This window comes from Pantherophis guttatus, chromosome 2 (genome assembly GCF_059756535.1).
Source record: "Pantherophis guttatus breed Tessera chromosome 2, ASM5975653v1, whole genome shotgun sequence".
In the NCBI taxonomy this organism is placed as follows: Eukaryota; Metazoa; Chordata; class Lepidosauria; order Squamata; family Colubridae; genus Pantherophis; species Pantherophis guttatus.
This window is the reverse complement of record NC_142064.1, coordinates 150,211,754-150,229,074: the sequence shown is the minus strand read 5'-3', so window position 1 is coordinate 150,229,074 and position 17,321 is coordinate 150,211,754. Positions and strand designations below refer to the sequence as shown.

General features: G+C 40.1%; 1 protein-coding gene across 1 annotated transcript in view; it reads right to left on the bottom strand.

The window, feature by feature from the left end:
- Positions 1-17,321, bottom strand: part of LOC148115376 (ABC-type organic anion transporter ABCA8-like) — a 76,060-nt gene that overhangs the window by 41,196 nt on the left and 17,543 nt on the right. Inside the window, exons 9-18 of the mRNA XM_087887030.1 lie at positions 14,902-15,073; positions 14,048-14,106; positions 13,480-13,590; positions 8,823-8,998; positions 7,661-7,780; positions 7,125-7,263; positions 6,257-6,347; positions 4,444-4,583; positions 1,020-1,139; positions 563-746 (exon numbers count right to left, since the gene is read on the bottom strand). Of these exons, the coding sequence (XP_087743156.1) occupies positions 563-746; positions 1,020-1,139; positions 4,444-4,583; positions 6,257-6,347; positions 7,125-7,263; positions 7,661-7,780; positions 8,823-8,998; positions 13,480-13,590; positions 14,048-14,106; positions 14,902-15,073 (1,312 nt within the window). The remainder of the gene's footprint in view (positions 1-562; positions 747-1,019; positions 1,140-4,443; positions 4,584-6,256; positions 6,348-7,124; positions 7,264-7,660; positions 7,781-8,822; positions 8,999-13,479; positions 13,591-14,047; positions 14,107-14,901; positions 15,074-17,321) is intronic.

Genomic DNA, 17,321 nt, shown 5'->3' with positions numbered 1-17,321 from the left:
TGAATTAGTGTCCCCTATCTGAGATCATTGTTCTCTTTCCAAACTTGGAGGGAGAAATGTGAAATATCATTATCTTCTCCTGAGCTTTCTTCCTAACCACTGTAGGTTTCCAACTTTGAAGTGTTACTAAAACCAGAGGTGGGTTTCAGCAGGTTCCGACCAGTTCTGGAGAACTGGTAGCAGAAATTTTGAGTATTTCGGAGAACCGGTAAATACTACCTCTTAGCCCCACTCTATTCTCTGCCTCCTGAGTCCCAGCTGATCAGGAAGAAATGGGGATTTTGCAGTAAACTTCCCCTGGATTGGGGAGGGAATGGAGATTTTACAGTATCCTTCCCCTGCCACACCCACCATGCCACGCCCACCAAGCCATGCCACACCCACCAAGCCACACCCACAGAACCCACCACTGTCTAAAACTTGTTTTTTCTTTATCTTATTCAAGGTTAATGGAGGCAAAAACACAAAACTCTATGACCACAGCCTATGATCTAGTCTTCCATACTAGTCTTCTTGTATTACATATAAAATTGATAAATTGTTTTTTTAAAAGGGCACTTACAATGCTCCCCAGATTTTGCGGTCTCTCTTGAGGTTTAGAAAGTGCATTCTTGCAATGGCATAAACTTGTTGTCTCCAGAGCTCTGTGCCTTTCACGGTCACCTTTCCCGTGTCTGAGAGCAACAGTTGATCCTGTTCCATTTCATCCTTTCCTGCCGCTTCCCCTCCATGGAGAATTCCATAATCTAAAACCATTTTAAAAGTCAAAACAATATTTTTATTTCAGCTGAGGGAAAATCTTCTTGTTAATCCATGCTTGCTCTTTCCTCTTCTCACGTCCTATTCTTCCTATTGGCTATATCCCCTGTTACCGAAAGATCAGTCTAGCACCTTCCTTTGGGTCTTCAGAAATGATAGAAGAAAACAATGAAAATCCCGCTCCATAGTTACCACTCCAAACACACAGTTTTCTCGGAAGGAAGCCTGAAAATAATACAATATTGAAAACAATACTTTACCTTCTTCCTTTATATTTTCATTTCCTTCTAGCCTCAAGAAGACATCTTCCAGAGTCGTCATGGTAACTCCATAATTAATGAGCCCTAGGTTTGTCTGATGATCCATATCATTGAACAAATCTATGTGTTGGGCAAGGGAAAACACATACCAAATTGATATATCCTTTCAACTTAAAGTAAAGGAGCAAATATCCATTGGAATTTTGTGTAATTTCGTTTAATTGAAAGAAAGTGACATTTTAGGTGAACTGTTCTTAAGATCTGCTTTTAATTTTTTACCTCCTGAGCCTATAAAAAACCAGCTATAATCTGATTGAGAAAGTTAAATCAATATATCCAAAGTAACAACATTTCAGAAACATAAAAACAATCAATCCAATGAAGGCAACGTTCATTTAAAAACTTTGGTTTATTTCATTCTACCTACAGAATATTTTTTTTTTAAAAAAAATACTATTCTTTGTTTATGAAGTGACCGTTTTTAAACCAAAAGATAACTCTGTGTCTTGAAAAGCTGGAAATAACTGCAAGAGCGACGATTTTGCCCAGGACAGAAAAAAAGATAAAAAATATAAAGAAAGTTTTTATTTACTAATTAATGGACAATAGTATTATGTGATTATCTAAAAAGCAGCCTAATTTAATAAGAAGTATGCTGGTTAATTTAGCACAGAAACTTCATTAAAGGATTGTGAAATGTACATTAGGTAATATGCTGGAATTTAAAAAAGAAAATCCAGTGAAATATTGTATTATTTAATATATTCATTCCTTCCAAAGCAAATTTATATTAGTAGATCACCAAAAACAGGACAGAATTTGGAAAATACATATTAATTTAAACTGAGCCTGGGGTGGAATACATATTATTCCCATTGAAAATTCAATTCAAGTCAATTCACTCTATTTTTCTATTGCTTCCTTAGACTGCTAAGGAATTTGTCACGGGTCTTATTTTTGGGGAAACGCGGTATATATGTATGATGTAATGTTAATTCTCTAATAGTGAAATAAAACATTGTTCTCTATAACCATAGTATATAAATTGATAAAAGAGAAAAATAAACTCTGACACAAAAAATATGTTGCATTCACCACATATTATAAATTAAACGCATGGTTACTTACAACAAATTTACATTGCAATATGGGTGAGGGGCCTTTTATTTTCATAGGTCTTATTAATCAATGAGAATTGTGATCATAATGGCTTTTGTCTGTGAAAGATGTGTCTTATATTCTCTTTATTATAGAGCAGTTGATTAAATTATTTGGTTCTCTGTTTTCATGTGGTTAATCATATGAAATGTTAGTTATGAATTTGATTTAAAATGGTTTTTATTATGTTTTAATTTGTATGTTGCTCAAAGGATCGAACATAAGTTAATACAAAATTTCATCTAGTTTGGTAGGAAAATAAACAACCTGCCACCCTGTTTAGGGTGACCCGCTCCCTGCTCCACCAGGAAGTGCGGGAGGACCCCTTGGAGGGTAGAGCTGAGGATTTTGTTCAGTATCTGCATGACAAAATCATTCAGATTCAGGAAGATTTGGACTCCAACTGGGTAGTCTCAGGGGGAGGGACTGGGGCTGGTCTTGAGAATGTTATCTGGGATGAGTTTGATCCTGTGACTCCTGAGGATGTAGACAGGATTCTGGGCAGACTGAACGCGACCACTTGTTTATTGGACCCGTGTCCCTCCTGGTTAGTGCTGGCTTCCCGGGAGGTGATACGAGGCTGGCTCCAGGGGATTATAAATGCTTCGTTGGGTGAGGGTGACTTTCCCACTGCCTTGAAAGAGGCGGTGGTGAGGCCTCTCCTCAAGAAGCCTTCCCTGGACCCAGCAATGTTGGTTGATTATTGTCCGGTCTCCAACCTTCACTTTGTGGCGAAGGTTGTTGAGAGTGTGGTTGCGAAACAGCTCCCCCAGCACCTGGATGAAACGACGTATCTGGATCCGTTTCAGTCGGGCTTCAGGTCTGGGTACAGCATGGAAACGGCATTGGTTGCGTTGGTAGATGATCTCTGGAGGGCTCGGGACAGGGGGTGTTCCTCTGTCCTGGTCCTGTTAGACCTCTCAGCGGCTTTTGATACCATTGACCATGGTATCATGCTGCACTGGTTGGAAGAGTTAGGGGTGGGAGGCACTGTGTTGCGGTGGTTCTCCTCCTTTCTCTCTGACCAGTCGAAGTCTGTGTTGACAGGGGGGCAGAGGTTGACCCCAAGGCCCCTCATATGTGGGGTGCCGCAAGGGTCGGTCCTCTCACCCCTCCTGTTCAACATTTATGTGAAGCCGCTGGGCGAGATCATCTGTGATTTTGGGGTGAAGTACCACCATTACTTCACCCAGCTGTACATCTCCACCCCAGACCACCCCAATGATGCCCTTGAAGTGATGTCCCAGTGCCTGGAGGCTGTGCGGATCTGGATGGAGAGAAATAGACTCAGGCTCAACCCGTCCAAGACCAAGTGGCTGTGGTTTCTGACGTCCCGATATAGTCAGTTGACGCCATCACTGACTATTGGGGGTGAATCATTGGCCCCCACGGAGAGGGCTCGCAACTTGGGCATCCTCCTGGATGCACGGCTGTCTTTAGAAGAGCATTTGACGGCCGTGACCGGGAGGATTTTTCATCAGGTTTGCCTGATTCGCCAGTTGCGTCCCTTTCTGGATCGGGACTCCTTACGTACGGTCACTCATGCCCTTGTTACTTCCCGCCTGGACTATTGTAATGCTCTCTACATGGGGCTCCCTTTGAGGTGCACCCGGAGGCTCCAACTGGCGCAGAATGCGGCCGCACGGATGGTAATGGGAGCGACATGGCGTTCCCATGTAACACCTCTCCTGCGCGAGCTGCACTGGCTCCCGGTGGTCTTCCGGGTGCGCTTCAAGGTTTTGGTTACCACCTTTAGAGCGCTCCATGTCTTAGGACCTGGCTACCTACGGGACCGCCTACTACCACCAATAGCCTCCCACCAGCCGGTACGCTCTCATAGAGAGGGGCTCCTACGGGTGCCGTCAGCCAAACAATGTTGACTGGCGGCCCCTAGGGGGAGAACCTTCTCTGTGGGGGCACCTACTGTCTGGAATGAGCTCCCCCTGGAGATATGGAGGATCCCGGATCTGCGCACCTTCCACCGTGCTTTGAAGACCTTTTTATTCCACCAGGCGGGCCTGGCCTAATCTTTTTCCCTCTTTTCTTTTTAAACATGCAAATTTTAATCTGTTTTTAAACGACTGGGGTGTTTTAATTTGTCTGGGCCAAATTATTTAATTTGATTTTATCCTGTTTTTTAAATTTTATATTTATGTATTTTACTGTTTGGCTGTTCACCGCCCTGAGTCCTACGGGAGTAGGGCGGTATACAAATTTGATAAATAAATAAATAAATAAAAATTTATTTATACAGTTTGAAAATTACCTGAAAACGTATCCACATTTTGTAAGGGCAGGGTATAGCTCAGCTCATTTTCACGTTGTCCTGATTTCTTTGCAGCAGGGATGTGGTGTTTGACCAGTGATGTTATTCTCTCAAAGTCACAAAACTCATTTGTATGCATCCTATTCATATCAAATAACAATTTAGGTCAAGAGCAATGTCCAATTAATTTATTCAGAATATTCAATAAATCCTTCTAATTAAAAACCAGATTTCAGCTTATCTCATGCATCCTAAACTTCCATAAAGCAACAGTGCTTATACTAGAGCTGACTTGCTACAATTAAAATGATTTTTAAATAAAATAGGCTATAATCTAGTTTACAATTGCCTCACTAATGCACCTTCTTTCCTCCTTAGAGTACAGTACTGCAGACTACTTCTGCTGCCTGCCGGCTGCCTGCAATTTGGCAGTTCAAATCTCACCAGGCTCAAAGTTGACTCAGACTGCCATCCTTCTGAGATGGGTAAAATGAGGACCCAAATTGTTGGGGGCAATAGGCTGACTCTGTAAACCACTTAGAGAGGGCTGTAAAGTACTGCAAAGCGGTATATAAATCTAAATGCTACTGCTATTGCTAAACCAGATTTGATTGGGGCATATATAATAAGAACTTCCTCAAAACATTTGGGAAATATGAAAGTAGACATTAAACATTTTTAATAATTTCACCTTGAAGGAAGGGTTAAAGTATATTTATATTGGAAATCAAAAATACTGGATTCTTAAAAGAATTTTAAATAATGACTCATCTTCTTACATTAATTTTATAAAATGGATAATCCTGCTGGATCAAGACATCCATAGTCCAATATTGTTTCCCATAATAGCTGATCAGGGGCTTCTGGGAGTTTTGCAAGTAGTAGGTGGACATTGTTCTATTCCCAATGATATTTGGGGGCAAGAATGAATGTTTAGAATTAATAGCTCTTAGAAGATCTTTCCTCCATGAATTCATCTATTCCTTTTGTAAAGCCATCCAAATTAAGGGCCATCACCATATGTCATAAGAATTAATGCCACAGGTTAATGATGCACTATGTGTTCTAAAATCTCTTCCACTCACTTTCAGTCCTAGTGTTAATCAATGGATTAAACTTTTCTGGTCCATGTCTTCCGTGCCATTCATAATATTATATCCCTGAGTTGCCTTTTTTCCAATATAGAGTACTTTACATTCTAGCCAAATCTTAAAATGAAGCTCAACACACAGAAACACACATTTCTAGTTGTCCTCTTCTGCACTTTCCCCAACTTTATTATATAGTTTTCAAAATGTGGCTATAAATAAAGCTATGAAATAAATAGCAGGACAGTTTTGTCCCCCAATCAAATTGAGGAGCTCTGTTTTGAATTGTTCCCTTTGTGAGGCCTTTTTGCACATTTCTGCACACATTCAATTTATATGGCTAGCAGGAACTCCAAACTCATTCTTCAAGTGTGCTTCTCAGTGTCTTTCTTGCTTACTATTCAAGCACACAGTGAAGATTTCAAACTAACTTTAGATATATTTATTATTTCACTATTTTTATTCTTTATATGATTCTATAAAATTGTCTATTTGTTGTTTTTTAAATGTTACTTTTAAATGTTCTCCATTATTGAGATTTGTTTTTGCATTTGGCTAAATTGCCTCAATTGTTTGTATTTCAAAATGGAAAAGCAAGGTGTAAACCTGAAAAGAACAAATGAGGGACTGAAAGAATGGTTTAAATATTCCAGCATAGCATTAATATTAAGCTTTTAAACTACAATAAAAATGTATCCATAACACTAACATATTATTAGTAGTACCTTAAATGATAGCCAATGCCCCATTTTTTCTTCAAGAACAGGGATGAACCAACACATTGCAGCCTCCCATGTGAGATAATAGCTTTCCGGTCTACGTAAAGAGCAAACAGCATTTTTTAGTTGATCTCATTTGATAATAAGTTCTATATGCCAAATTCAAAGTATATATAGTTATTGGAGATTTAGTGGAGTCGATGCAGAAAATAAAGCACTGGTTTGGTATAAAATATTCATACTGACTGGCATATGAATTCGACCTAATTCTTACTGACATAAGAAAGGAGCAAACTAAAAGTAGACAAGCTAGCATGAACCTTTAAGTTAGGATGAGCCAACAGTGGCTAGAATGGTAACTTTTACGTATCCACATCCAAATGTTTTTATTTGAGATTTCATGGAAATGGGAATGGGAATAGAATCACAGGGGTGGAAGGGACTTTGAAGGTCTTCTAGTACTTTTTGAGATGAATCTATCTGAGGGGGGTGGACAGTAAGAAGTCCATAAATATATAAATTTCCCTCTATCTGCAGATAGAACAATAAATATACAATGAACAACAAAGGAAGTAACATTGACAGATCTAAAAAGTTGCTGAAAGTAAAAGGTGAGTAAGAGGTTCAATGGTCTTAGTACGGGAGAAAGGAACAGCTGCAATCCATGAAAATCCTGAAATTGACAGGAGAAGCAGACTGATGCGTAGTGCTATATGTGACTGGATTTAAGAAGTTACATGGATCAGCTGACATAATCGATAAGAACAGAAGGAGAAAGAATGGTCTTTGAAGAAATAAAATTACAATAAGTACTATTTCTATAGTTCATCTCTGTTCCCACATTCTAATCTGCTTCAGTATGAGCTCTGCTCACCAGAAAGGATATCAGCTTCATCCATGAATTGGGTGGTGAATAAAATGACCCGATCTGCTTTGCGTTCATTCAGGAGAGACCACACTTGGTGTCTAGAATATGGATCCAATCCAGAAGTTGGCTCATCTAATAATAATACCTACAGTAGGCATTTGATTGCATATCTTAATTCAACACATTAAAACATTAGCACATAGCATTCATTGTTGATGTACAGTTTCTCATTATGAAGACACAAGAATATTGCAAAATTGTATGGCTTTTGAAATAACATTTAGAAGATTTTATTTTTATAATAGAAAATAATTCTATTAAAATTATTGCAAATTTCATTTAACTTGCAAAAGTCAAGAAAATATTAGGAAGGGGGTTGAGAAGCTAAAGCTGAAAGAAAGGGAAACCATATCAGAATTAGGAATTTCCATGATCCACTATCTATGCAAGTCATCAGTAAGGATGAAAGCACTGCATTCGTCAAATAAAGCATACTTAATGGTATATGTACAATGGGACTTTTTGCCTAATAGTGGGTTTACCTTTGGTTCTCCTAAAAGTGTAATCCCAAGAGATAATTTTCGTTTTTGTCCACCACTTAAATGGTTAGCTTGGGTGTTTTGAATGGCCTTGATGTCCAAGAGTGTCAACAATTTTTCAACCTATAAAATATATAAATTTCAATTATTTTACACTACTTACCTAGAAATTCAGTTTCTTAACTGAATGAAAGAAATGGACAGGTAGACCATATATTTTATATACTTAGTTTTTAATGTATGTTTGGATCTTATTTATGTTGCTGCTCATCTCTGAAACATTTTAAAATTTTGTTGACTATTTAGCTTGGATTTTTCAGTTGCATTGATCTCCCAACAGGTAAATAATATTTCATTTTAAATCAATATCAAGCACTGAAAATTGATTTTTTTTGTACTTTTTTAGGCAGATAATATATCTGAAATTCACATGGCCATAGGTTGTATATCCTTTTCCTGAAGAAGCCAAACTATATTCTACCAAATTTTTGTACTTCAGAGTTCTCTTGGCTTCTTTCCCAAGGTTTAAAAATAAGCTTTGGCTTATTCATCTTATTTTCATTGCTGTGGAAGTTTACCTATAAACTGGCTAACGAACCATGATCCAATTGGCAAAGAAATGGTCTATTACAGGGTTTTTTCAAATAGCACTTTGTAGAATTAGGGATTGTAAATAAAATTAATAAGTTTTAAATATTCATCAAGCAATTAAGTGTGGGAGATGATGAGGCTGAGCCCGAGAAAGGGGTCAAACGTGTCATAAGTCACAAGTCCCCTTGTACCCGCAAGAGAGCTAAGTCCAGCCTACCTTGAATGCCTCTCTTATCTCCCATTCATTTCCCTTGATTGTTAGTTGGTCAGATTCTTGTAGAGAGCTTAAACTTGCAATAAATCTTTATACTCATTTGTACTGTCTGAATCTCCTAACTTCCCCAGCGCTTGATATTAAATTGGTTATCTACGCATTTGTCCTACTGATTCCAAAACGTACATGATGTTTTCTAGATTGGACTGGCTAAATACAATCAGAGGAGAATAATGTTATCAAATCTAAAGCAGCAATGTCCTACAATGGAAGAAGGAAAAAGGGAAAAATGTAGAACATAACCACCTGCACAACATAAATCTGTGCAAGGCAACAGAATATAACTGAATCCATTATTACCTCTTTTTCTACAGCATTGGATGGTATCCCTTTTATTTTAGCAAATGTCGTTAAGTTTTCTTTCACTGTTAAAAATTCAAATTGAATATTCCATTGTGGACAGATAGCACTTATTTCCCAAATCTTTTCCATTTGCTCCCTTTCACATACATTGTACTTGAATATGGATGCAAAACCTGTAAGCAATAGCAAAAAGATTACATAGAGAATTTTCCAATTAAACAGATTGCTATTAGTTTAGAATAGGATGAATTAAAAGGCTGCTTTTCAAATGGGCTTTTCTGTTGTTTATCTTATTTTTTATTTATTAATTTATTATTAAATTTATATTGCCGCCTATTCACCCCCGGTGACTCAAGGCAATTTACAGAATATAAAAACCACATTTTTTAAAAAATAAAACTAATTAAAAATCAAATAAATAATATAGTAATAAAATCACTCCCCACTCCCCCACCCCACATCCCGGCGACAGCAGATCACACGAGCCATTTAATGGGTTTCATCCCACCCTGGGTTCCCCAGGCTCGTTGGCAGAACCAGGTCTTCAGTGCCTTCCAGAAGAGTATTTGAGTGGGAGCCGTTCTAATCTCTGGCGAATGATGTTCCAGAGAGAGGGAGCCACCACAGAGAAGGCCCTTCTTCTGGGTCCCACCAGGTGTATCTCCCTCAGGGATGGGACCCGCAGCATTCCCTGCCTCCCCACTCTGATGGGTTAGGTAGATGTGACCAGCAAGAGACGGTCCCTCAGTTAACCTGGTCCCAAGCAATGAACGGCTTTAAGGGTGACAACCAGCAGCTTGAATTGCACCCAGAAGCAAATTGGCAGCCAATGCAGCTCCTGCAGGAGAGGTGGTACATTGCACACTGGGGTCTGCACAAAACCATGCAGGCTGATGCATTTTGCACCAACTAGAGCTTCCAGGTGCTCTTCAAGGGCAGCCCCATGTAGAGTGTGTTGCAATAATCAAGTGACTAGGGCATGAGTGACTGTGAGTAGGGATTGTTGGTCCAGGAAAGGGAATAACTGGCGCACAACCCACAGTTGTGCAAAGGCCTTCTTGGCCACAACCACCATCTGCTCTTTGAGCAGGAGTCATAAATCCAGCAGAGCCCCCAGATTATGCACAGGGTCTGTTTGGGGTAGTGCCACCCCATCCAAGACCAAAGATGGCAATTCTCCCTGAGCCAATGAACCCCAAATCCAGAGTTGCTTGCCAGGGTTTAGTTTCAACCCGTTTGTTGTGGTCCGCCAGCAGCCTGCAGAGCTGGCAGCAGAGTCAAACAACGATGAGGCTGAGGAAGAACATGGGTCAGTCCTGGAGGCTGGGGAAGGACCAGATGAGGGCTCTGCATCAGAGGCAGAAATGGGGCCAGGGCCATTGGGAGTGATGTGCAGACTTTGGAGCCTCCAGAGACTGACAGTGGGGAGGCAGAGGAACAGGAGGAGGAGGAACAGGAACCTGTTCCTAGTGCACGTATGAGAAGAGCTGCCAGAAGGCAGGAGCAGCTAAAGCAGAGAGGACGACTCAGGAGTAGGGCCAAGAGATGATGGGCTCCTCCCATAAGGCTTAAAAGACCAGCAACGGCTCTTGGCCTCTTTGCCAAAAAACAACCGTTGAGAGAATTGCTTCTTGTTTGGCTATAGTTATTCCTTCTGTTCCTGAACTGTTGCCAAGAAAAGCCTTTGGCAGTTTGTCTAATTATCCCAAGATCAGAGATAAAATAAAGACTGGTGTTTTAAGGACTTTGTTTTCATTTCATTTAGAATACGCTGAGAATGAATTAATTCTCAGCTGTTTTAATAAAATCTGTTTGTTTTTGGAACAGTTTTGCATTTAATATCAACTACGTGGGCCTGGGTACAACACCGTTGCTCCCCATTCAGCTCCTAACAGCCTCCAGGCACTGCAAGAGGGAGGACACAGCATCACTTAACTCACCACTTCAAGTGGACCTCAATCTCCTCCTTCCCCAGGAGGAGGCAGTTCAAGAGGGTCGCTGGACGATTATCTGCAGATGCAATTAGTTTACACTTTGCCTAACAAATCACCACAAGGTAGGCCTTAGTAGCAGCTCTTATCTGTGTTCGATCGAGTTCATCCCCTGTCTTCCACCAGTGGCGCTCTAGACATCTCCTCATCCCCATTGTATACCACAGGGCACAGAGAGGTCTATGGGTGAGGAGAGGTCATGTGGGTACAATCCTATCCAGAGCCTCAGTCCAAATAGTGACTAAGAGCTCGGCTGGACTGCACAATAGATCTGCAGTTATAACCCCCAGCTTCTTCGGGAATGTTCCAGCTATTGACCCCAAAGAACGCAGCACACACAAAGTCTGTAAAAACTTAATTTACTAAAATAACTCAGTCTTTCTCAAACAAAGGCTGTTAATAAACTTTCTTAACAGCCTACAAGAAACCAAAGATAAAGTAATCACAATCTTACTATGGTTGGCAGAAAGCCCAGAAGCAATTTTTCAGAGAATCCAGACGCGAAAGGGAGTGAACTAAAGTTGTTCCCTACAAATTGCTTCAGTCGGCGTTCCTCCTTAAATAGGCTAAGGGAGTGGCCAATTAGCCCCAAGCCTTTCTCTCGAGGAGACCTCCTCCTGAGGAGCCACTCCTGCCTTTTGGCAGCTCTGCGCGCCCATGCATCGAGAAGAGGCTCCTCCTCTTCTTCCTCTTCACTTAAAGGAGCTTCTGGAGGTTCTGAAGGCCCTGGCTGAGTCCCTGCCTCTGGCACCACATCTTCTCCAGTCTCCTCATTGTCTGACTTGAGTGCCAGCTGCACAGGCTGCTGGCACAGCACCACACCAGCCTCCTCATTGTCAGAATCAGCTACAATCTGCACAGGCTGCTGACGGGCCAGAACAGGGAACCCATCCGGGTCCATTAGTCAATGGGGGTGGACCAATCTAATAGGTCCTGCCTCCATGTGGGGGGGTGGTACAACTTTTCAGAAACTCACTGCCACCAGACTGTGGTCTGACCATGAGAAGGGGACCACAATTCCAGGTCACATAGGCACTGCTCCAACAAGAACACAAAATCAGGTGTGTGACCACTATTCCTAGGCAGACCCTGGATGACCTGGGACAGGCCCATGGAAGTCATGGTTTCCATGAAATCTCGGGCTACCTCAGCCTCTGCCCCCAGGGATGGCAGGTTGAAATCCCCCAGAACTATAAGCCTCAGAAATTCTACCGCCAGCCCCACAGTGAAGTCCAGGAGCCCGGGTAGGGAAGCTGCCACACAGCAGGGAGGCTGGTACAATCCCACCTGATCCCTTGAGACCAACCTTAGAAAAAGGGTCTCACAGCTGGACACTTGTGGAGCAGTGCCCCTGGAGGCTACTAAGGAATCTCTGATAATAACAGCCACAACCCCACCCCACCCCTGAGGTCTAGACTGGTGCCATGCTCGATACCCACTGGGCACATTTCTATGAGGGGAACACCTCCTTCTGGGCCCAGCCAGGTCTTGGTTATATAAGCCAAATCAGCCTTCTCTTTGAGGATCAAATTGGCAATAAGGCTAGCCTTATTGCAGGCTGATCTGACATTTAAAAACAGCAGCCTAAGACCACAGATCTGCTGACCAGGTAAATGAGGTGAGTGCAAGGGGGCAGAACACGAGACCGGTACTAAATACTGAGGTTGCGTTCCCCATGCCAGCCCCCCCCCCTTGCCTCCCATAACTCCCATTACCCAACACCATTGAAATAGGTCATCCTCCTCTGCCTTTCCTAAGAACCATTCCATCCCCCATCCCCAACACTCTTCCTTAGAAAGGAGAAAACCTCCTCCCACTGACAAACTGTCAAGAGCAAGGTGAGCCTTACAGGCACTGTTCCGTCTCTCCACTCCTTCCGACTCTTCCAGCTCTCGGCCTTTCTGTTTCTTCACCTCTCTGTTCATTCAACAAATTCCAGCCTCTCAATTAGCTTATCAAGCTTACCTCCCTCTTGCCTTTCTCTCTACACAATCCTCCACTTCCAAATACCAATCTCTATATTCCAAATTTTCCAAAACCCTCTCTGCACAACACTTCAGAGCACCATCTACAAACACATGCGGCTGCTGTCGCTATCTTAAAAAAAAAAAAAATCCAAAAAATTATCCAATTTATTATAATATATACTATTAGGGAAAAAACTGTTCTTGTGTCTAGTTGTTCTGGTGTGCAGTGCTCTATAGCGTCATTTTGAGGGTAGGAGTTGAAACAGTTTATGTCAAGCTCAAACTAGGACTATAACATCTAATCTGTGTTATAATTATAACACAGATTATAAACTGATGTAATGAAATTAAAATAATTACTAACTGATATATGAAGTTTAACAAATCTAGGAAATCATAACAAAATTAAGATAGGTTAAAGAAACTTCAAACTTTGAAAACTTGAAAATTGGGTTTTACAACTTCATGGAAAATAAAACTACCTATTAGTCATAACAATTTATAGATGATACTTCACTAGAGAACAACAGCAGAAAAGGGCTATTGTGGTTTTTCCCAAGACACCAGCTGATTATTGTGGAAAACAGAAAATGGGACTAGACTAGACCATGATCAGATCCAACAGGGCTGCACTTTTCTAAACATACTTTGAGATTTGTTTGGCATTTGAATTCATTTTAAAGTTTTGATTCTTACCATCAGATGGTTTGGAAAGTCCACTCAGGATGTTTAGCAATGTAGTTTTTCCAGATGTGCTATGACCAAGTATTGCAGTGATCTGACCTTCATAAATATCCAAGGACAATCCTAATATATAAAGAAGTCATGTTTGCTATATATATTAAATGATACGTTGAGGCATCTAACAAGAGAAAGCACTGAGTTCTTCACATTTTTTATCCTGAATTTTATAATTGCTACTGATTCTAGTGCCAGTCATTTTTTCTTTTTGCTAGCACTCATACAACCAGTTTCCCTCAGGACTTCCTATCAAGATATGGGAGGAAATTAAAAATCAATTTGCCTTTCCTTTTTCAACCTGTGCCCAGGAAGCTGATAGAGAATGTAGAGATGAAGATGTAAAAGCCCTGGAGATTGGGCAGAAAGATGGTCTTTGAAAGTTAGGTAAATGTAATTCTTAAATTTAAAGCATCTCAGAAAGTTTTCTCTACTAGAGCAGAAATGTCTATGTTTTGTGCTATTTCTGTCCTATTTCATAGAATCAAGGCAATAATATATATATTCTAAAATGCAGGTATCTTACCTTTCAAAGCTTCTGTTTCTGTGCTTTTCATTTTATAAATTTTTTTAATGTCATTTAGTCTAAAAATAGTGAAATAGTTATTTGTCAGTACATTGTGGGATTCTTCTTACAAATTTCAGAATCACTCAAAATATCACGTTGAAATAGGAGAATATTAATTTAGCATTCAATATGTTATAGTAAATATTAGACACAGGATGCATTTTCCTCTGGTATATGTCCAATACACATAATAAAATAAATATAAAAATATAATAAAAGACAATGCAGGTAGTCCTAAGGCTAGGATAGCACATCGCTAAGCAATGTGGTTGCAAAATTTAACACCAGGGCCATATGGGTCATTAAGTGAGGACTTCATGTAACATGATGTGGAAGAGGGAATTTCAAGCAAGCAGACCCGGTGGAAACTGAGGACTGGCACTACAGAGCGCAAGCAGATGGGGGGAAAAGCAGTGGGAATACAAGCAATGTGTAACCTCCATAAAGCTTCCTGTTGACTTTGCTTGTAAGAAATCATTGGGGAGGGCGGAAATGGCAATCATGTGACCTTGAGATGCTGCAACCATCATAATGGTTGCCAAGTGACTAAACTGTGATCATGTGACTTCAGAGATATTATAATAGCCACAAGTGCAAGGACAAGTCATAAGTCCCCCTCATTCAGCACTGTCACAACTTTGAATGGTTGCTGAACAGATGGTCATAAACCAAAGACAAACTGTTACAGCAGAAATGTATTTTTATAGCATATTATTTTCTCCTTATGAATGTCCTCTGAGAGCAGAACCTATAAGTAAAATAAATTTACAACAAGCTCATACTATTGAATGTCCAGATTCAATGTCTCTTACCTTATGGCTTCCTTCCCATTGAATTCAGGAGGCATAGGTTCAGCATTGTCACTGAAGATACTCCCGTGACTCCATTCACTTGTAGGAGCATCACCAGTATAGGGGCTTTTTGATTTAGACCAATAAGTCTTCTTCAAGAAAAACAACGGAGGATAAGGCACCCCATATTTGTCTAAAAAGTATTTTACAAACAGCAAGTTGTCATAAATCCAAGCTAACTGTAAATTCTTAATGTTCACATTGAACATACAATAAAGTACAAAGCTAGTCTTCATTGTTCTTTTGCAGTATTTTCGTAACTGTGAACCTGACAATAAACTGAGTTGATGCAGTCAGTTCAGTTCCCTATAAATCATAACCTACATCAAAACTAAAAAAAGAGGAAAATAGACCAAAGCAACAACAGGAATATATAATTCATTTGAGAATTCTTGCTAATCTTAATACCTATATCATTAGCAGACAAATCTGCATGTAGCACTGGTATAACTAAGGCTACTAACCTACATTTTGTTTGTCTGTGAATGCTTTTGAGTCAATAGTACAGTCATCTCCATTATAACTGAGTTTATCACTTTTTTGTTGTTTGTTCTCTTTTCTTTGACCTTTTCCAGAATTAGAATCATTCCCAGAAACATAGGTTTTTGTGGAATGTGTCCAAAGTAGGACAATATGAGCCTGATCTTTAGGCCTCAAGTGAGTATTCTGGATTTATTTGTTTGATGAAACATCTGTTTGTTTGTTTCCTTGCCTGTCCATGGTATTTTTCAGGTCCCTTCTCTTAACACCAAAGTTCAAAAATGTTAGTACTCTTCCTATCCTGCTTCTTAAAAGTCCAAATTTCACTTCCATAGAACTTATTTATTTATTTTTATTTTATTTATTTATTTATTTTGTCAAGCATGTATAACAGATATAAGTATAAACATGATTATGAATACATGAAATGGATACGAATAAAAAGGGACATTCAGACAGGGACTGTTAGATGTAAATGCCTTATTCTCTAATGTGTAAATAGTGTATATAAGAACATCAAGAGTTAATTTATTCTATGGTCCCTAATGTATTCATGACTCATAACCCATCTTCATGACTCCACCCCCTATGTATATAAGGAGCTCCTCTCCACAAGCTCCCTGCTTCTATCTATGAATATTCAGCGAATATAGAATGCCTTTGTGTAAATAAAAGGAGTTATATTTGAACTCTTAATTCTTTAATAATTTATTGAGTCTGATCCAGAAAATATCGCAACAATCTGGTAGCAGAGGATGGTTGGATTGACTCAATAAGAACATAAACATGTCTAAAAGAAATAGACCCAATACCAGGGCATACAGCAAAGAAATGGAAGAAGATCAAGAAATAATAAATGAATCCACAAACGCAATTTCGAGAGAACCTGAAGAATATACATCAGAAGATGAGGAAATAACAAATGAAGACGATGAACAAGAAGAAGACGAAATAGAAAACAACGAACTCAGGTCAGAAATACTAAAAATCTTAAAGAGCCAAAAGAGTGATGAGAATCTTGTCGCGGAACTCCAAAATGTTCTAAGAAACAACGGAGCAGCGAGAGAGGAGCACATCACTACTAAAAAATCAAAAGACTTAAAAATAGCAAGTGATATGCTTACAGAAAAGAATACAACGAAGAGGGAGAGCAGCGATCCCGCGCGAAATTTTGAATGGCAGCCATCTTGGTTCCAACTGACCCCCAAGATGAACGAAACTGAACCAATCAGAAAGCTAGATTCGAAATATTTGGCGCGAAAAGCCCTACTCGATATAGAAAATGAAAAAGAAAAAACTCATACTTCAGAAGAATCAGAAACAGAGAATGAAGAAGACCCATTAGACGTACAAGTAAAATCAGCAATGAAAACGCTTTTCGCTGCATTTGGGCCAAAATTAAAAATCACCAGGGAATCGCCGAAGAAGCAAGCGAACAAATCGATGCCTCGAGACCTGCACGCCTCCACCCCAACTTCAAGAGCGACGACGCCAGAGCCCAGGGAACCTTGCCGATTCCTTCCTACTCCAAAAACAGAAGCAAGCGACATATCCAGAAAGAGAAAGAAAAGGACGATCGAAGTTACCAGGACACCAAAAACCGAGCCAGAGACCGACTCATCGGGAGAGGAGCCGAACGAGCAAGCGGCAATGGAGAGAACCTTCCACGACGGAGTCAAGGACAGAATGAGCAGTGCGCATGCGCGAAGTCAGGAAAACAATCCGGGAAGATTTGAATTCGTAAAGGAACCACACAGACTCGTTGCTGACATCCCTACACCATTCTGTGAATTTCTACACTTGCAAGACCACGAACTGCCTCAGATTGTAAGTAATGGTCAAAATAACACAGGAAACTTGCCTAGTGACTTCCCAAAGTTAAGAATTGATGGTATTAATCT